This window comes from Diaporthe citri (genome assembly GCF_014595645.1).
Source record: "Diaporthe citri strain NFHF-8-4 chromosome Unknown scaffold_5, whole genome shotgun sequence".
Lineage (NCBI taxonomy): Eukaryota > Fungi > Ascomycota > Sordariomycetes > Diaporthales > Diaporthaceae > Diaporthe > Diaporthe citri.
Window position 1 is genome coordinate 4,795,614 of NW_025064850.1, and position 19,572 is coordinate 4,815,185.

Genomic DNA, 19,572 nt, shown 5'->3' on the forward strand with positions numbered 1-19,572 from the left:
TCGATTAGGCCTGGCCACCTGTGCTGCACTGCACTGCACCGTGAGCTGCACTTGCGCCATTCCCAACAAAAGCCAGTCTGTGTTCCCCGTTGCCGTGCCGCATCGATGAATGATTCCAGTCGGCCTTCAGTGACAGCGGATCTCGACGAGGCAATATGATGACGGTGGACGATTCCGGGATGTCCAGAGGTGTGGATCTATCCCCAGCCCGGAGGCCCCCCCCCCCACGCATTATAAGCATCGCGTATCCTCTGACGAAGCTTAGAGTTTCTGGGCCTCTCGCTGAACCAGCAAGGCCTATCAGACCTGGACGATGAGCCCCCACCGCCCAAGATCACCAGTGAGGCCATCATAACCACGGATATTACGAAGAAGTTTATCACAGCTTCTAATAGTGAGCACCCAAACCAGCTCACACTACGGTCTCGTCCTCTCACTGACCGTTCCATAGCGCTCGAGCCGGGCGAGCTGGTCAAGGATGGCTTCTTCACGCTGTTCGAGTCCGTCGGGGCCCTTGAGGTACTTCCTGCCTGTCTGTCCGTAGCGGCCTTTGCACCTGACACTTACCCCCTCACCCGTGATAGATCATGGACCCGAAGATGGACAGTGGATGCCTTGCAGCAGGCGAGTCTCTGGACGACGACTACGATGTGACACGCCCACTGCTCCCGAAAGAGGTGCTGGGTATCATCGACCAACTTCTTTGCCATGAGGTGCGTCAGGCCTTCGTCTTCCCAGCACAGGCAGCCTCGTAGCTGATCTCGACACAGGTCGCGTGGCATTTGGGGTATCCCTTGTCCCAGACCCTTTTCACCAGCGTCTATCTAGAGGCCATCATGATGCCGCAGCCTGTTGTGATTCAGGAGGCTCACTTCACCCGCAACGCCGAGGACTTTGTCCATAAGGACCCGATGCTCTCGGTCCTCAGGGCATACTGCCTGGGTCTGCTAAAGGCATGTTGGTACGTGAACGAGCGTATCAAGTTTGAGCACTACTACGAGGTGAGCCAACGAACGCGACGTCTGCAGACCATGTGCGCCGGCTGATATGTGAGACAGGAGGAGGACTTTGTCACAAATACTTACCATCGCTCCCTCCTTGATAACATCGACAGGGAGGAGATAAGGGATGTGTTGCAGGAGGCCCGTCGCCTCCTCCGCAGCCACCAGCATGACATAGGACAGGAGATTGTAGAAGCATTAGACTTCCGTCTGGAGCTGAGATATGCATTCCTGCGTGCGATAGAGCTCTCTGAGCTGAGGAGCCACCCAGAGTCCTTAAAGACACCATGGATCCAGATGAAGTCCATCCTGGAGCCCATTAACAGGTCTCATCATCTCGGCACACCTGTCGCCGAATGCTTCAGCGCAAAACTTCAGCGGCGGCTGGCCAGCACGATGCCACCCCGGCCGATTGTCCAGCTCAGCTTTGAGGACACATACTCGAATCTCAAGCGCCTGTTCGTAGACGGCATTGAGGTCACTGATGTCCTCAAGTATTCAGATTCACAAAGCCTGCTGGTGAGTTACGGCATACGGTGCGGTCGACAGAGGGTTGGCTAACACAGAGAACCAGAACTTTGTTTTATCTTTCCAGGCCAAGAAGCCGCAGCCGCTGGTATACATCCGCACGCTGTTGCAAAACTACCTCTTCAAAGATATGATTTTGCTAGGCTGCCTCAGCATCCGTCAGGTATTCGATGACGACCTGTCCATCGTCGTCCTCCCCTGCAGCAGGCTCCTCGATCCTGCTAATGACAAGGTCGAGAGCCCCAACGACCCGCGCTTTGCGATCGCCCACCAGATGGAGATCTTCCGGCAGCGGGCGGCCCAGTCATACCTAGACGTGTTCCGCGCGTTCTGCCAGAATCGCTGCCGCGTGCGGCGCACCCTGTGCCACGCCATCCAGGACTGGGAGGCGGTGCAGGCCGATGCCGAGGAGCTGGACCAGCTGCTACAGGTGGCGCTGGACGAGAAGCCGATGCTGTACCAGCCGTTCGGGTCTGGCGCGGCCAGCCCGACCTTCTCGTTGCCGCTGTCGAGCTGGGCGTACTTGTACAAGCTGCGGCTTATGGAGTGGATCGTGCAGCTCGGCTTCGAGCTTGAGGTCTACCAGCCGGACGAGCTGGGCGGCATGTACTGGTACCTTAGCTACCTCGCGCGCACGCGGGCCGCGCACGCCGAGCGCATCAAGGCCTTCGCGGTGCGCACGCTCAACGACCTGCGGGCGAGGCCGTCGTCCTTCACGGCCAGCCAGGAGGCGCAGGTGACGCGGTCGCTGTCGTACCTGCGCGCAACGATCCTCGACGCCGCCGTGACGTGGGAGCTGGCCGACGCGCTGGCCTCGGTGTACACGCTGGTCTACGACCGGCTCGGGCTGGCCTCGCCGCCGCCGCGCCCGTACTCGTCCGACTCCCTGCGCTACGAGATCCGCATGCGGCCCTTCCTGCCCGTCGAGCTTCCCGAGCTGCCCACTTTTGCCGACTTTGCCCACTCGGCCCGACAGCCCGACAAGGGCGACCGCGCGCTGCTGGAGCAGGCCGAGGCCGCCGTCACCGGCGCCAAGAAGGGCTACGAGCTCCTGACCAAGTTCGACGAGAAGGAGGCCTTCGCCGCCGGCGAGGGCACCTACGGCCGCTGGCTCGCCGGCACGAGGAACGGTTTCAAGAGCGTTATTCAGGCCGGCCTGGCCACCACGGCGCTGAGGAAGGTCTTCGACGCACGCGACAGGGGCGAGGACATCGAAGCCCCTGTTGAGATCCTGGGCCCGGACAAGGGGTACCACGAATGGTGGATTGTGCCCAAGATCACGGTGAAGAGCGGTGCTGCTGCGAAGGGGTCCGCAGCGTGATGGGCCTAGACATCAATCACATCACAATAGACGGCACTCGGCGCTCCATGAGTTTGCATTGGAGCCTCAAATTCCACTTCGTCTCATCGTTATTCTGGTACAGCGCAGGCACAATCAAGCAGACTCATGTACCGCACATCGGCCCCTGCTCAGGGGACCAGGGTTGGTGGATTCCCGTAGCCGTCACCACCCGAATCTAAACAATCACATGCTAAATTCCCGGTTAACCCCTGCCAAGCCGAACCCATTGACCCTATTTTCGTTTTTGAATCACATGTCACGCGGCTGAAAGGGAGAAGAAAATGCAACGGGTCGAACTAGCACACCCTCGGAAAGTGAACGCGTTTGCTGGTCATCTGCCTGGCTTCCCGAGTACCGACGCAGTATACACCGCCGGCACAACATTCAAGCCAGCGCCCTAGTCGCTGAACGCTGTCGCAGTCTTACTGTCTGCTCGTAGAGGACGTCCTTGAACGCAAAGAGGAACGCGGCCGTGAGGACGCTCTGCGTGACCTTGGGGCCGATGCCCTTGTACAAGCCGGCGTAGCCCTCCTCCTTGACGATCCTCCTGATGGCGCCTGACATACCCTCCTTCTTGTCGCCGCCCTCCCCACTGCCGCCCGCGACATGGGCCTGTGACTTGACTGTGATGTACGGGTACGTGATGCTCGTGGCGAACAGCTTGCCCAGCGCGCCCAGGAAGAAGGCTACCGTGGGGGTCACCCGCCGGCGCTTCTCCACCACGTTCTTGAGCTGCTCAAAGAGCGTGTACTGCAGGATGGGGTTGATGACGAGGACCAGGGCCGGGAGCACGCCCGCAAATAGCGCCGTCGGGCCTTCCTTCTTTAGAAGCGAGAGGAGTGTTCCGATGGTCGAGGGCGCCTTGATGGGCTTTGTGCTTCCTCCCGGAAGCGTCTCCTTCTCGCCCTCCTCGGCCTGATGTTTCCGTGTGGTCATGCGCGTGTTGATGACCCAGATTGGGTTCGTGATGATGACGGTAGCAGAACCGGCCAAAGCGCCAGCAATCATGCTCTCAACTGTCGTGAGCTTCTTGGACGCTCGGCCGGCCTTCTCGGCGGCATTCTCGAAGAAGGCGCGGGTCCATTCGTACCAGTAGTAATAGACGAAGTTGGTCACCGAGATGCCGAATAAGGCCGAGTCGAGCCCTGCGTAGAGGCCGGAGATGCCTTCACGAGCGGTGATTTGGCGAACGGCTTTCAGGAAGGTCGAGTCGGCGCGCTTGGACTCGACCTGGGCGCGGGTGGAAAGGGTGATCAGAGGGTAGCTGGGAGCAGGGAGGCAAGTCAGCTACCATCCATGCCACGATCTGGAGCTGGATAAGACGAATGCACAGAAGAGGCACGTACGTGAGGACCATGGACAGAATTCCGCCACCAGCACCGGCGAGAGCGTGGGCGACATTGTCGTTTTGTGGTATCACGGGCTTGGATGCAGCAGGTGCCATTTTGTTGATTTGTTCTTGGTGAGCTGTGCGGGTGATACACTCCAATGCCGAAGAGTGATGGGTGTTTTGGTATGTTCAGATGAGACAGGGCAAGGGCTAGTTGATGTCTTCGTTCATGTCGTCGCCGTTGAATGCGGAGACGCAGGCATGGCGTGGCATAGCAGTGGTCAGTCAATCAGTTGACCCAGCGAACCGGCGTCTGAGCAATGCAAATCAGCCGAGGTCCGAGTGCAGCAACGGCACGGCAGTGGTTGCGCGCCAGGACCCAGCAGGCTGGGACAGGTCCCCGAACCGCCGAACTTTGCCGGGCGTCTGCTTAATGACATGTCTGCCGTCCGAGATCAGTTGGTTCAGTTGGCATCTGACAGCCAGCTGCAGGCTCTCTCTGATGACGATGACTGATGGGCGGCACTTGACTGTCTCGGGCCCGTTCTCGTTCTCGGTTGGCATCTGCCGACCCAGCCTGTTGGGATTCCAAAGCGCTGCCGCATTACAGTAAGCTGGTTCAGCCCCAGCAACACGATGCACAGTACGACTCTGTACGGTGCAGTAAGTAGAGACACGACTCTTCAGCCCCGCCACGGACTCCAAGGATCAGGATCAGCCGGCTGCCCCGAGTTTCCAGAACCACGCACGCTTCCATGGCGGGCATGGCGGGCATGGCGGCCGTCGCGCTTCTCCAACGCCGTGCCACCCAGCCCAGCCAGCCAGCCAGAGCAGCGGATCAGTGGTGATGGCCTCCTGCACGGTGCAGTGCATCTGGTATGGCCCGCACTCGTCGTGTCTCAGTGACCCTTCTTCTTGTCGACGGATGACCGAGCACCCGGGCAGAGCGACCTCGAAAGGCCTGGGGGTTTCCAACGTGTGTTGCGAGAGAAGGGGGAGCAGAGGCCCAACACCCATCCTCAGACGCGGTCTCCCACGGCCAACGCGATCAGACCTGGCTGAGAAGTTTGGCAGGATGCAACCCGTGCACACAGCGCATGTCCGTTGGTGGTGCCGGTGCTGTCCATGGTCCATGCGGGCAGGCTCGGGCAGGGTTCTTTCTGGTTGCGCGGGTTGACTGCTCGCTGGACCGATGAAGTGACTCGACCAAATTGGATAAATGGCGTCCTAAGTAATAGATAGAATAAAACGTCACCGGCGACAACAGCAGGAGCGAGGGTGCGCATGTGGGTGCGTGGGTGCGCGGGTGCGTGCGTGCGTTGGTGGTTCCCCGGCTGCACCGTCAATCCTTCGGCAAGGAAACCTCACACTTGCTGCTTCCCGCTCAGCCGTTTCGCCTTGGAAGGAGCAGGTGCCAGTCCGTGTCAACGAGTCACCTCCCAGAGCTGCCCGCCGAAGGATTTCCCAACTGCAGCTCCAGCTCCTACTCCTGCTTGTCCGCTGCCCACTGCCCACTCTTCCCGCCCACTCTTCGCTCATGCCCGCCCACGCCCGCTCCTAACCACCCGCGAGCGCTCTTGGTTGGTGATGACACGGCCTGCCGCCTCAGTTCTCTGGGCTGACGGCCGAGCCGTCCACTCCAGGGCATCAGTGGGAGAGACTGTCCAACAGGCCGGGTCCGGGCTGTCGCACTTGGCCCCCGTCATGGCCGCCGCCCTTCTCCACGTGGCGTGGCATCGTCGACATGGCTGGAATTGCAGGCGTGGCGGTGTAGCGGGTGAGCTGCGATGGGCTGCAAGGAGCGGCGCTGGACTGCAAACTATTGCGTTGTGTCGTGTCTATTGTCTTGTCCTGTCTTGTGCGATATCCTCATCCGTCCATGCCCTCGACCTCTCCTGGGCCTCACCTCGCACACATCCGGCCCGCCTTGCTCGCTCCCACAGTGTGCCCTCGCCTCGGACTGCTTGGCGATTACCTAGCCACTCGCTGCGTGCTGGATGCTCACTCGCCCGTTCGCGAGCTCACCTCCTTGGTGTTGGGCGACACCCTCGTGTCATCGGTCATCAATTATCAGTCATTAACCCCCATCGGGGAACAATAAGCCAGAGCTTGACATCCCAGGAACACCTGTCCGGACTCCAGAGAATGGCCCCTTTCCCCTGCTGTCATTGCTATTTCGAGAACAAGTTGCCTAGGTAGGCTGGTGACCTTACCTGCCGCTATCCGCGCTGGGAACTACCCTGCAGATGACAGCCAGGCTACTGTGAGATCCACAGAGGAAGCGACAGGCAGACACTTAGACACGACGCGTGGTTGGTCCTCTCGCCGACCACAACCTTCGGCCTGCGTCTTTCTGGCCCTGGGTTGACTAGACAATCTATCTGCACTCCTGGCTGAAACCGAGAAGTGCTCATGTCATATTCTGCATGTCACGTCGAGGTCCAGGAGAATCAACGAGCTCATGCTGTCTTCGTCTTGTCTTGTAGCTTAACAAAGGACTCGCTCAACCTGATCAGATCGGCCCAGATCTGATCTGATGGCACCCAACAGTCATCCCTTTTCTTACCGTCTTACAACGCTTGTTGGCGCCCTCATCAACTGCTAGGGAACGACTTGCGCGGTCTGGTTGCAGAGAGGCCCTTCCTCGCCTCGGCCAACAGGCCTTCGACCTGGGGTCCCCAGAGAGCCGTGAGGGAGGATAACCATCAGATCCAGAAAACCCCATAGTCATTGCGCCTCTGTCGTGTCAGGCCTGCCCGGCTCGTTCCCGTTCAGCACCTGTCTACGGGCAGAAGCAGCTACCTCCTCGCCCAGGTACCTACATTGTTCCCTCACGATGGCCACCAAAGGTCTGCCCCGACCATCATCAGGGGCTGCCGCGCTGCAAATATCAGGTCTGATGTGATCTGATCCGATCTGATCTTAGTCTGGCACCGGTACTGTCATCCCGTGGCTGTGCTTTCGGGCCAGCCCTCCGTTCGCATTTCTTGCGCCCTACCCGGTAACCCCCAGACAGCCAGACTGGACCGTGGCCCACTAGGCATCAGGATCTCATGTGCCGTAGCGAGGCTGATCCTTCACCTCTCCTAGGCTGGAAAGGAGGCTCCGAAGGCTCGCCTTGAGCGATCCCTCAAATCCACGAGGCTACTGGTATCTTGACCGACCCTCACCCCCTTCTATCGGCCGAGAAAGCTGGATGACTACTTTGCGCTCCCCCGTTGTGCTTTCTAAATCTTTCACACCATCATCCATACGAGCCTCGCCTGCCCTCCGTGACGTATGTGTGCGCTGCGCCAGCCTCATCTGAATAAGCAAAGTCTTCAAACTCCCTTCACTGCTCAGCCATACTGGAGTCCATGCCCTCTCCCCTCCTCACACCACTTTGAATGCTTGGCAACGGCATCAAAGGCACATGCCAATCCTAGGATGGGCATGATGCATCATCCAGGCACTCACCTTCTCGCAAGAAATGTTGCCCCAAGACCAGCATCGACCCGGCGTGCCTTGCCGCACAAGAAGGTCACGCCCGAGACCATCGACGACGCCTATGCCCAGTTCATCCTCTACTGTAACCCGGGTGTCCCTCCAGAAACCGACACCGCAGTCTTGAGAGATGCCTTCAAGGTCCCACCAAAGAGCGGAGGCAAGTCATTCAGCACTTACACACTCTTCGAGTTGATAGGGCTCTTCCAAATGAAGGAAATCAAGACCTGGGCAGATTTGGCATTGCAACTAGGGGTCGACCCGCCGGACCAGGACAAGGGACAGAGCGCGCAGAAGATCCAACAATACGCCGTCCGGCTGAAGGTAATGAGTATGAGCCCGACGGCATCCTAGCAGCAGCAACTAATATGATGCAGCGGTGGATGCACTCGATGCATATTGATGCCTTCTTCGACTACCTTCTTGGCAACCCTCACCCATACTGGACGGAGATCCCCACAGATCCGAACCCAGTACTAGAAGAAGGCCGTGATGGGGTGGCAGCAGAGGACGACATGGCCTTGAGGTCACTTCTACCACAGATTAGGCCACGTAGGGGGAGGAAGCGACCGGAGAACGAAGATTCGAGCAGGTCGCCCTCACAGAGACCACGGACTGAAAGTGGTGGTGAAGAGATGGGAGTAGGTGGCACCGGCGGCAGCGGTGGCATTCAGCCGCTTGATCTCTGGCCTGCCCATCCCGGAGCAGCAGTCGGAACCGTGGTCTTTCCATCGCCATCTCAAGATCAGTTCGCCCGATTGAACTTGAACTTAGGCACTCCAGGGGCTACCTGGGCGGGCGAGAGCTTCGCACAAACTCCATTAACAGCACAGTCGTACTCTGCAATGACGCCCTCACCTGGGAATGGGTTTTGGCCCGGCCAGACTGGGGATACTAAGCCCGCAGCTGCACCAAGCAAGCCCAAAGCCAACAAACGACATGGAGCGAAGGTTGTGTCGTCGGCTTGGAGGAGCGGCGGTCCAGGTGGCCCCGGAAAGACACGCGGAAGACCTCCTTTGAACCGCCAAAACACCAGTTCAGCTAGCGACGCCACGCCATTTCATGCTTTCCCTGCCCAGAGCAGTCCTACATACGAACATGTCTCTCCGCACATGACACCTAACATCCCAGCTCCAGTGATGGCGGCGAGCCCTAACCATCCTGCCGTTTCGATGACCTCCGAGCCTCAGTCGAACCTGATCATGAACCAACAACACACTGCCTTTGATGTGTCGATGCAAGACCAGCCCCATCCACGGACCCTGAGACCTACCCGAAGCCGGCTTTCCTTACAGGTGCCAGAAAGAGCAGGTGCAGAGGTCAGGCTTGCAACGCCACCAGGAAACTCGGGCGCACCGCCCGTGGTCATGATTAACGGAAGGGCAATGAGAGGTCATCATGATGCTAACTTCGGTGCAATCCCACAGAGCACAGATGCGCTAATTATGGAGGCCTTCGGGACGGCAAATCATAATTATATCCCTCTTCAGGAGCAGCAACAGCAACCACGACACCACCATCAGCATTATCAGCAGCAGCACTCCCTCCCAGGCGTGTCTACCACGATGTCACCAAATGACCCTTTCACATATGCTCCGACGACCCAACAGTTCGATCAAGGCCAAAGCCCATCATCTCAACGTCAAGAAGCAACCGAAGTCCGCAAGGGAATCCGGTTCTCAGACCCCACCGACCGAACCAACCTTGATGCGCTCGAATCTTTCTTCATATATGATATAGTAGGAGCGGACTGGTTCGACTCGACCGGTACCCAGATTCCGGCAGGCAACGTCGACGAGGCTGCAGGCATCTACCAACAAGTCATCGAAGACGTTATGAAAGGCGCGGCCAGCAACGAGACGTTCTTAATCAACGTGGCAGCGCTCATCGGCGGCGGCCTACTCAGGAGCGGCAGGAGCGTCAAAGTGCACAAGACGGTGGGCGGGGACGGGTCCAGCGTGTACGACTGCAATTGGGAGCTGCAACTCGGGGACGTCAAGGGTGCCTACAGCATCCGCGTTGCGCTGCCGCATGGCAAGTGGAGAGGTCACAGAGGCACAAAGAGCAAGGAAAATAACACACTCGGCACAACGGGGGATGATGAGGACGCCGAGGGGAAGAGGACGACAGCGAACTGGCGGAAAGGGGCGAGGACGACGACGAAGAAGGGGGCGATGACGGGATAAAGTGGCAGAGGAAATACCACAACCTGCTGGAGATTGTCCAGCAGCAGAAGTCGGAGCTGAGTGACATCAGGAAGGGTATGTTGAGGCTGTTCCAGCAGCAGCGGACGTCAAACCCTGGCGAGGGATCGATGCAACAATAAGCTGGACGGGTTTGAAGAGGGCTAGACGCGAGAGTTCTGAACACGCCGGCGAACAGGATAAGACTTTGGAAACAAGGCAGAGCAGTACATACCAGGGTACGCCAGCGCGGGTTCGGATACAATTTAAAACCGGTGTGATAGAGCGTGGAGTCTCCGAGGGAAGGCGTTTGTGTTTACACTGGTCTGGGCTGTGTGTTGATTGTGTCGGATCTGTATAGTGGGCTTTGTTTCGCATAGATCGATGGTGTGATTTAGTCGTTGAGATACCATAGCGATTTTCTTTTGTTCCACTGTTACTGTGGCCCCTAGACACGCATGGTGGTCTATTCTCTCTGAACCAGGTAGGGGTTGTCAGTTCAGGAGACCTCTGTCCATATGTAGATGGTTCCTAGGTATGTTGGATATAGTCCATGTCCGGAGACATCTAGACGTACACATGTCTCTGCTACGATTGAATTGAGGTTTTCAACTCAATTGCCGGTATGTGTCTGCGCAACTCTGCCAGATTTTTTTATCTGCCTTGTGACCTATATCAAATCGCTACTATGTCTCTAGATAAGCCTCGTTGGCTTTGATTCGTCTGTAATCAGTGGTCTCGAGGGCAGCCATGTTGGCATGGTCTGATGGCTTACTAAGTAACCACCGTCCATGACGATCACGGCTAGGGTGGTGAGATCGAGACCGTTCTTGCAATTCTTTTTTTTTTTTTTTTCGAGAAATTCATCATGTAATTGAAGAATGGCAGAAGAGTCTTGAAAATTTACTGAGCAAAATTCTTGCGCAAAGGGCCTGGCTTCAGATGGCTGCCAGGCTGAGTTGGAGCCAAGGTTCGTCTTCCTCCCGAACCTCGCCTTCTATTTTGCCACCGCTATTTTTGTTCAAACAAATGCCCTCATTTTCCCATTTGCTGCAATATGGACGCTCTTTGTATCATATAAGAATAATAAGCGTAAGGTTTATCTCGACGCTTCTCTAGGGGCTGGATATAATGGACCTTGCGTTACGTTGCGGGATGGACATCTTGAATACCTTCAGATGTCACATTTGCATAAGGGCTCCTATCACCGGTTTTTGTTTCCCATGTGAGGGGCGTGGCATATTCAGGTATTCGATATGGGGAGGGATCTTCTTCACCGAAGAAGCTATTTCCGTGAATGATGCTGAATACCCGGTTTCAAACTTGGTATATTAATATCACAGTGCCTTTGTCTCCTTCTACGTCGTGGTGTTGAGGACCTTTTTGGCTCCTCAGGGATCTGTGCTGTCGGGGTCCCCATACCCGGAGAATAGTGCGCGGTGGCAGCGGCTTTCAAGGTTGTTTGCCGATCCTTCGAATCCTTTCGAACCCCAAGGTAGGCACCTGGGCTGGGCTTGTGGGTCATGGATAACTGCAGGCAGGATTCCCAGCGGTCCAAGGGTGACACCGCAGCGTGGCTGTACCTACAGTAGCCATGTAACCTGGACGGAAATCATCTGCCTAGCCAGTCACTCATCTTGCAGCTTGGCTCTTGTACCCGAACGCTGTCGTACATGTAGGTATCAGGGTGGTGGTCCCTGCCGAGAAGATGCTTGTCCTCCCGGCTTGTTTTACTTCTTTCCAGGCACCACTATTAGCGACGAGGGTGACCCTTAATGTACTCATCCCTGGATACAAAAGTTCGCTCATCAAAAACCTTGGCTCCAATACGAACGACTACGCCACCCCTTGGGAATAGATAGGCAGACAGGCAGCACCCAGGCAGAGAATAACTCTCAATTTCGAGGCTAGGCCGTTCCAAAGAAAACTTCCACAAGCTTCGGGCGGTGGGCCGTGGTTGAGATTGTTGTGGCTTCTAAGTTGGCCCAGACCTATGCCGATGACTTCCAACGACATCAGCCTCCTCGAACCGCTGCCTCTCCAGAACTTGTTGACGTGGATGATTGGTTTACATGTTGTCATGCACACATTCTTTTGAAGGCAAAGGTGAAGGGATAAGGAAATTTGGGGCCAAGGCGGTTTTCACCGTACCGAGTTTTGCTGCTTTGCATCCGAGAAACGGCCATCTCAGGGACGACCTGGTGACATGTCTGGTCAACGAATCAAGCAGAGCATAATTGCGTCTGTCATCCAACGGACCTGAATTTCTCCAGTATGTACTGAAAGTGCAAACAAAAGTACCCTAGACCGGTATCTCAAGGGATTTGTGTCCACCTGCCCGGTCCCATCCCTGTGCAACAGCGAACACCTCGAATTAGGATATCTAGCATGCTCAGGCCCACATTTTGGTGTGATAAATTTAGACATTGCCTGATACTCCTGTTCAAGCAAGCTACTGGTCCGTGGGTGGCAATTCACATAGGTGAGGCACACGGTAGTTATGTCGTGTCACACCAGCGGCCGGGGGTAAAAGATTTCGCTTGGAGCAACCTCACCCAGCTATTATGAAATCGAGGGTGTGTGGTGTAGCGGTAGCACGTGTCGTCGTCAGACGGACTTCAGTAACTAATATCGACGGTGCTGATACCCCGCCAATGTGTGCGACGAGGCCTGGGTTCAATTCCTGGTGCGATCTCGACTTTTTGCCGTGCTTCTGGTCCCGGCTTTTGCTCTCCCTCAGCATGGTCTTCTCTTTGTCTTCATTTGACGATGTTGGGTGTCCAGCGAGTGACGTTCGAACCAAGCGTGCTTGCAGTTCCATTCCGTACAATCTTCATTGATCTACTTCTCTGCCATAAGGAAGGTATCAGTGGCTAGGATGTTCCACGGGATGGTGCAACCGCAACGCTGACCTCACTCACCTTCTGAGCATAAGTACAGAATGCGCTTTCCACGTTGAACATATCTCTAGATACGAGGATAAGACTCACTCGAGACGACTACGAAATAGAAATAAAAAAAATTAATCGCATCAGTAGCTAGCGCCTTGCATAATTACCAGCTCGATTCCTCCCAAACCAAGTGCAGTCATTATCAGAAGGCGATGATTGCGGTGACACCTTCCGCTCGCTCAGCCCTTGACACAAATGAAGATGACTGACTAGAAGGCGGGATGATACCAGCATCCTGTGTTTGCTGAGAATAGACACATGCAGGAAGCATGACCCTGCCATTTCATAATCGCCTGGACCGTCTATCTGAGCGCACAGCTCTGGGACTTCCTGTTCAATTTGCATCGTACCTGAAGGAACCATCATGGCACGTCCCATGCACCTTCCTCCGCCGGGAGACATACGTGACTTTTCTTGAAGCAAGTCGGCCACCTTTGACTCTCCCCCTCTACCTCGTCGTTTTTTGGCTCCCCCCTCTCTTCCATCTTCGCCATTCGAGACAGTATTGACTGATCGGTCCTCGTTCAACATCTTTTCTTCGGAGCCCAGAACTCTCAGCAGAGGAGCAGATCATCACCTTCTACGTACAAAGCTTGCCACCGTGACTCTTTGCCAGCGGGGAAAAGCTGCCAGGCGCAACCGGTTACATGATCGCAATGCCGACTCAAGACAACTTATTTGGCGTCAAGCCTGCACAGCAAGTGTTTCTATTTTGCGTTCCGTTCTCCAGCTTGGAAGTGTCGTCAACTGACAGCACACAAGACCGCACAATGAAGGCCCCTACCACACAGAGAAAGGCGTCTATCACTCCACGGCGATTCACGGTGCCGAACTAACGGCCAACCTCGAGGCAAAGATCAAGAACCCCCTCGCCGGCATACCCAAGCACGAACTCATGGCCCAGGTGGAGGACTTTGCTGATGAGAAGTGCCTTGCCGAGTACACTGACTTGCTGAAGAAGGGCGCTTTGATCGCCCAAGACCCCGAGAACTACGAGGGTATCCCGGGAGAGAATCAACTCACTCAAGATGAATGTGATGCCCTTCAGGCCGAAGTGCATCACAAATGGAGGGTTCCCAGGATGCTCTTTGTGACAATGATAACCTGCTCAATCGGGGCTTGTGTCCAGGGCTGGGATCAGGAAGGCAGCAATGGCGCGAATCTCTCCTTTCCCCAGGCCCTTGGGATCGATTTGAGCAGTACATATGGAACCTATATACAAGGTCTGATCAACTCCGGTCCTTATATCGGCAGCGCGTATGTTCGTCCTCGTCTACTTCTCTTGAAGTCAACTGACTCGGCAACAGGCTGTTCGGATGTTGGGTGTCGGACCCTCTGAATTTCTACTTTGGACGGCGAGGCAAGCGACACACTGTAAGGTGGATGGTTCCATGCTGACAATATCATCAGGGGCCATCTTCATTGCGGCGAACTTTTGCTGTTGGCCTGTGATTGGCAGTGCCTGCGCTCAAACCTGGCAGCAGCTTCTTCTTTGCCGTCTCCTTGTGGGAATCGGGATGGGCGTAGAGGGAAGCACTGTCCCCATTTTTGCCGCCGAAAACTCTCCTGCTGCTATCCGCGGTGCTCTTGTCATGAGCTGGCGTAAGTATGCCCAGAATATCACCACCTGTGATAGCATGCTAACACATCGTTACCAGAGTTGTGGACTGCGTTCGGCATTTGTCTTGGAACCTGCGCGAACCTTGTCGTCGGTAGGACCGGCGTGATCTCGTGGCGGCTCCAGTTTGGCAGCGCCTTCATCCCAGCTATCCCTCTGATGGTTCTCATCTTCTTCTGCCCCGAGTCGCCTCGTTGGTACATGAAGAAGAATCGCTACCCACAAGCAATGAAGTCACTTCTCCGACTCCGCAATCACGCCGTCCAGGCAGCTCGAGACCTTTACTATATCCATGCTCAGCTCGAGGTTGAGAGGGAGATCATACACGGCTCGACGTACATTCAGCGCTGTATCGAACTGTTCACCATCCCGCGCCTCCGACGCGCCACCTTGGCCTCTTTCGTCGTGATGATCGCCCAGCAAATGTGCGGGATCAATATCATCGCATTCTATTCATCCACCATTTTCGAGCAAGCCGGAACCTCTGCTTACATCGCCCTTATAGCCTCGTTTGGCTTCGGTCTTGTCAACTTCGTCTTTGCCTGGCCTGCTATCTGGACCATTGACACCTTTGGTCGGCGGTCTCTACTCTTGTTCACATTTCCAAACGTAAGCTTCAATCGCTGAATTTTCTTTCGTGATATCACCTCACACGCTTCATTTGCAGATGGCCTGGGCTCTCCTTGCCGCCGGCCTTTGCAACCTCATACCTGGGACAGGATCCGCTCATCTTGGCTTCGTCGCCCTCTTCATCTACATTTTTGCAGCCTTGTATTCGCCCGGAGAGGGTCCAGTGCCCTTCGTATATTCCGCCGAAGTCTTTCCCGTTGTCTCACCGTGAGGTCGGAATGGCCTGGGCCGTCGCAACCTGTTTCTTCTGGGCGGCTGTTCTCACGGTATCTTTCCCCGCCATTCTCAAGGCTCTCGGCGTCATCGGCGCTTTCTGCCTGTACGCAGGATTCAACCTGGTCGCCTTTGTTATGATATTCTTGTGCGTGCCAGAGACGAAGCAGCGCACTCTCGAGGAGCTGGATTATGTATTTGCTGTGCCCACCCGCACCTTCATCAATTATCAGCTCAAGACCTGGCTGCCCTGGTTTATCAAACGCTATGCGTTTCTTGACAAGAGTGCGAAACTCGAACCACTGTATCATTTTGATCGTGTTGGAAGATTTGTGAGCGGGGAGAGCGACACGACCGACTCGAAAGCACGGGATGACGCAAGGGAGGATCAGAGCGACGAAAAAGCATAATTCACCGCTCAATCGTGACGTTTGCCATTCTTTCGTCGATGGATATGTTGAATAGGTGGTGAGGAGCAGCCCAACCTGGATACAAGTTTGGGTAGACAGTAGTACTGGGTTCACCTTGCTGGTTGATATTACTCATTCATGTGCCTCTCCTGTGTAGTACCTCGTCTCGACTGTATCTCCAGGGCACGTATCGTTGGTATATCACCGGCTTCATACAGCCAAGTATGCACTCAAATGAGATCTAATCATTATCACCAGGTTTGCTCAGTTTTCCCAGTACAACAGATGCTTAAAAGATTGTTCCTGCGCGCTCATGCATTCACAAATTCCTAGTCACGCCCTCAGATGCGTAGCTGCAGTGAGCCTCAATAAGAAAATTGATAACGAGCAGAGGAATGTTACCTCCGGCAAGCTCGAACAGCATCCCAGAGTAGTTTCGCGCTCAATTCACCCTGCCGCTTAGACTGCATGATAAGATGCGTAGTCGCTCAAGCTGGTCTCTCGGTTTACAAAATTGAAGATAAATTGTTGAGTGTCCAGAAAAACACGCATAAAGATCAAAAGAGGTTCTCAATCAAGTATCACCCACGTATTAGAAGAGACGTTGGGGCGGAACATGGTGTAGGACACTAGAGAAGTGTGAGTCGGCGCGGCTGAAGTGTGCATCCACCTTCCCCTTGAAGTCTGCACATTCGATACCTTTTCACAAGCCATCAGGAGGATCGACCATGTCATCCCAGCTGATTGCTCTCTCCTGCATCCAACTATGTAGCGCATTCCAGTCTACACACACGTGTTGTTGAGGAACGTGGTTCGCCGGTTTGACGCGACTGTGCGATGTCCATTGAAAGGTCCAGAGGTTCAGGTCGGCCGAGCATAACAATTCTTGACGAAGTGACTCAAGGCAATGGTCCATGTGCTCATGAACTTCCTCCCAGTCGGTGGCGTTGCCGCTGTAATAATAGTCGGGGTACATGTACTGCTTGATTCTTTTCTGTGGAAAAGATTAGCTGTGTTTTGGGGTTCATGATACAATTGGAAGTCATCTTGCTTGAACCAAGATCAGGGCAGAGAGAAATTCAGACGAGATGAATATGGGAACCACCACCCACTACACTACTCACAAGACAGTGCAACGAATGCGAAACTCCAATTGCGCCGATATATCCACCGTCCTTTGATCTGACGGATGTCGCATTGTTGGCCTGAAGAAGCTCCTCCTCTGACAAGCGGATCAAAGTCCCGTCGAGCATCTCGTGCCAGGCTTGATCAAGCTCCGGTCGTGGCTCACCGGAGAATCTTGAAGATTCTGGATCATCCATGAGCCATCTGTTGACATAGCGCACAGGTGCAGGGGCTCATGACCCTGTCAGCTACGATGTATCGATCTGTGACACTTTGATCAATCTCTTTGTACTTACAGTAGGGTATGACCACATTGGTCGTGGGTGAGGAGCAGTGCTGCAAGTGTGCGCTCTGCAACCTGCGCACGACCACTCCCAGGAGTAGCAGGATGACCATCATGGCGAGCCCTAAGGCCATGAAGCATCTTCGACGCCATAAAGAGACTCGGTAGGAAAGTATTGAAAAAGTGTCTGTGCAGCCCTCATTGGAGCTTAGTGGTTCGTATGCTGCTTTCTCCATTGCAGACCGCAAAAGTTGTCATCTAACCGATCAAACGCAGGAATGAGAAAGACCTGGATGATAAGTCAAGACGGCGTGTGGAATGAGAATGACAAGGCACATGAATGAATTGTTCTCTGACGCCTCCCTTCGAGTGAATCCACACATGTCCTCCCAAGGCAAACACGTGGAGTGGGATAAGAATCAGCCCCGGGAAGCGTTGTTACGCTGTGATTTGGCATGTTTCGCAAGAAATTTCCCGTTATAGGACTGAATTATGGCGTTTGGATCCGCCCAAGTGGTCGTATTTGCCTCAAAACCGTAAAAGATGACTGCATCGGCACGGCCAACCGACCTTGGAACCCGGCGAGGAGCCTAGTTAGGTACAACAGTCCTATCGGAACCCAGCAAGTGGTGTTCTGTTCCTTTGCAGTGTCGCAGACCTTTGGGCTTGCTTTTCAGCTGCGGCAGACTTGTTGAAGACAAATCACGGGTCGCACTAATGTGAGTGACCCAACACAGCTTACGATCGGCTCAAGATGGTGTACAAATGCAACCGCAACCCTCTGAGTTCCGATGGCACACTCTTGGGCGACTAGCTTGCAGATACTCCTGTTCTTCCTCCTCCTTGATTGGTCACATGCCATGCTTGCTGGAGCGTCTGTTTGCGCTTGTCGCCTGGTAATATGCGCAGCGTTTGCGACCATCCAATGTAAATATGGCTGCCAGAGTCGGTCATTACCTTATTCAGCGACGTGGCTGTACTAAATGCAACAGTGTGCCAGCTGCGAAGCTATGTCACGTATTGAGAGAAGGCCGAGTTGAAAATACACTCGTAAATATTAGTGCAAGGTCGTAGACCAAGACCGCAGCCTTGTCTCTTGAAAGCCTAGAGCCCGGTCCGGCAGCCTATCGAGCCTGAAGAATCCAATCTGTCCTCCTTTTTACGGCACATATCACCTCTTTGATCCAGTCCCTAATTTGAGACGGAAGCCCGTACATGTTTACTCGTCGTCAACCTGACAAGACCCGCAATCAACTTCGTTTCGAGCCGTCCGGCTCATGTCATTCCTGAAGTCCCGCTTGAAAAACAACGCATCAGCGTCGAATTCAGTAGAGCCGTCACGCTTCAGGACATCATTGTCTGATAAGTGTTAGCCGATTTACCATAGAATTCAAGTTGGAGCGAATCATACAAGACAGCCCGTCGTGATGGACAGTCGGCGCAGCAAGGACGACGCCTGCCGCGGAGAGGTACAGCCAAGCGAAGAACCGCATTGTGAGTTGATGGTGCCGGCTGCTGAGATCCTATGACAATGGATGTAAATATAGTAGGCGATTCTAAATGAAACTCAAGATCCATTGCGCAAGACTGAGGTTCTTATATCACGTTGATTTCACCCTGAATTCGTTGCGTGCGCTCCGGCCCCCACACGAGGGTATTGTGCCGTACACTAAACGTCTGATGGGGTAACCACAAAGCTGACATGTATTTGAGGGCACAAATCAATTTGAAGAAACGTCTTCAATCACATAGTCCGGCGCTGATCCTTGCATGAATCACCCCCCAGCTGAAGATGACTGCATTGGCGCGCAACCATTATGGCAATGGCAACGCCTCGGTAGTTCTCTGGAGGATAGGAAGCAAGCTACGTATCTCGGGTTTCAACGGAGTTGGCAGAGCAAGAGCCTTTCTTTGGCGTTAGCTTCTCTTAAATCTGCCTTGTACCCAGGTGTGACTTGAATCATCACTTCCAAGGTGATGCCGGGTGTCGCTGCTCTCCTGCCGTTCACGCACAAATTACCAAGAACTTCCATATCATTCGTTTCTCTCTTTCAAAATCTGCGCATCAATCACAAATCAGTTTGTTAACCTCAAGCTGCCATGACGGCTTATGAGGACTCTGCGGGCCTGATTGCAGGCACGGTGGTAATGCAGGTTTTCTCGACCGCAGCCGTTGGCCTCAGACTCTGGTCAAGGCTGGGGAAAGGCCAAAGCAGTTGGGCTGCGAGCGAGTGGCTCATCATTTGTGCTTGGATAGTCGGTCTAGGGCTATCCATTATGGAGATCTATGGTCAGTCTCCTGGTGTCAAGAGGCTATGTCCCTCATAACATTGATCTGCAAGAACAGGTGTTGCGATCAAAGCTCTCGCTGTTCCCCTGAGAAGCACAGTATACGATGCCGGCTCATCTAACTTGAGACTGGTTCAAGCTACACAAGTAAAAACCCGTCTTCATCTATTATTCTGTCTTCTTTTT

The 19,572-nt window shown here is 54.7% G+C and overlaps 7 protein-coding genes and 1 non-coding gene across 8 annotated transcripts; 4 read left to right on the forward strand and 4 right to left on the reverse strand.

Moving 5' to 3' along the window:
* Positions 1-155: 155 nt before the first annotated feature.
* INS49_011848 (uncharacterized protein) lies at positions 156-2,850 on the forward strand (the record flags this gene model as incomplete). The annotated part of the gene is made up of 7 exons (XM_043172557.1): positions 156-189; positions 266-394; positions 452-519; positions 585-713; positions 771-1,001; positions 1,059-1,520; positions 1,576-2,850. The coding sequence occupies 7 exons, from the start codon at positions 156-158 to the stop codon at positions 2,848-2,850; spliced, it is 2,328 nt and encodes a 775-aa protein (XP_043024302.1).
* A 405-nt stretch (positions 2,851-3,255) lies between these two features.
* Positions 3,256-4,315, reverse strand: INS49_011849 (uncharacterized protein; the record flags this gene model as incomplete). Its single annotated transcript, XM_043172558.1, has 2 exons — positions 3,256-4,135; positions 4,218-4,315. 2 exons carry the CDS (start codon positions 4,313-4,315, stop codon positions 3,256-3,258), a joined length of 978 nt encoding a protein of 325 aa, XP_043024303.1.
* Positions 4,316-4,528: 213 nt separating this feature from the next.
* INS49_011850 (uncharacterized protein) lies at positions 4,529-4,976 on the reverse strand (the record flags this gene model as incomplete). Its single annotated transcript, XM_043172559.1, has 2 exons — positions 4,529-4,797; positions 4,859-4,976. The coding sequence occupies 2 exons, from the start codon at positions 4,974-4,976 to the stop codon at positions 4,529-4,531; spliced, it is 387 nt and encodes a 128-aa protein (XP_043024304.1).
* A 2,660-nt stretch (positions 4,977-7,636) lies between these two features.
* INS49_011851 (uncharacterized protein) lies at positions 7,637-9,870 on the forward strand (the record flags this gene model as incomplete). The annotated part of the gene is made up of 4 exons (XM_043172560.1): positions 7,637-8,008; positions 8,062-8,276; positions 8,513-8,552; positions 9,112-9,870. 4 exons carry the CDS (start codon positions 7,637-7,639, stop codon positions 9,868-9,870), a joined length of 1,386 nt encoding a protein of 461 aa, XP_043024305.1.
* Positions 9,871-12,441: 2,571 nt separating this feature from the next.
* INS49_011852 lies at positions 12,442-12,562 on the forward strand. The gene has a single exon. It is a non-coding gene; the product is annotated as a tRNA-Asp (tRNA).
* Positions 12,563-13,474: 912 nt separating this feature from the next.
* Positions 13,475-15,689, forward strand: INS49_011853 (uncharacterized protein; the record flags this gene model as incomplete). The annotated part of the gene is made up of 6 exons (XM_043172561.1): positions 13,475-13,521; positions 13,581-14,075; positions 14,126-14,136; positions 14,229-14,420; positions 14,477-15,045; positions 15,231-15,689. The coding sequence occupies 6 exons, from the start codon at positions 13,475-13,477 to the stop codon at positions 15,687-15,689; spliced, it is 1,773 nt and encodes a 590-aa protein (XP_043024306.1).
* A 703-nt stretch (positions 15,690-16,392) lies between these two features.
* INS49_011854 (uncharacterized protein) lies at positions 16,393-17,213 on the reverse strand (the record flags this gene model as incomplete). Its single annotated transcript, XM_043172562.1, has 3 exons — positions 16,393-16,683; positions 16,814-17,046; positions 17,111-17,213. 3 exons carry the CDS (start codon positions 17,211-17,213, stop codon positions 16,393-16,395), a joined length of 627 nt encoding a protein of 208 aa, XP_043024307.1.
* Positions 17,214-18,316: 1,103 nt separating this feature from the next.
* INS49_011855 (uncharacterized protein) lies at positions 18,317-18,590 on the reverse strand (the record flags this gene model as incomplete). Its single annotated transcript, XM_043172563.1, has 2 exons — positions 18,317-18,456; positions 18,509-18,590. 2 exons carry the CDS (start codon positions 18,588-18,590, stop codon positions 18,317-18,319), a joined length of 222 nt encoding a protein of 73 aa, XP_043024308.1.
* Positions 18,591-19,572: the final 982 nt, after the last annotated feature.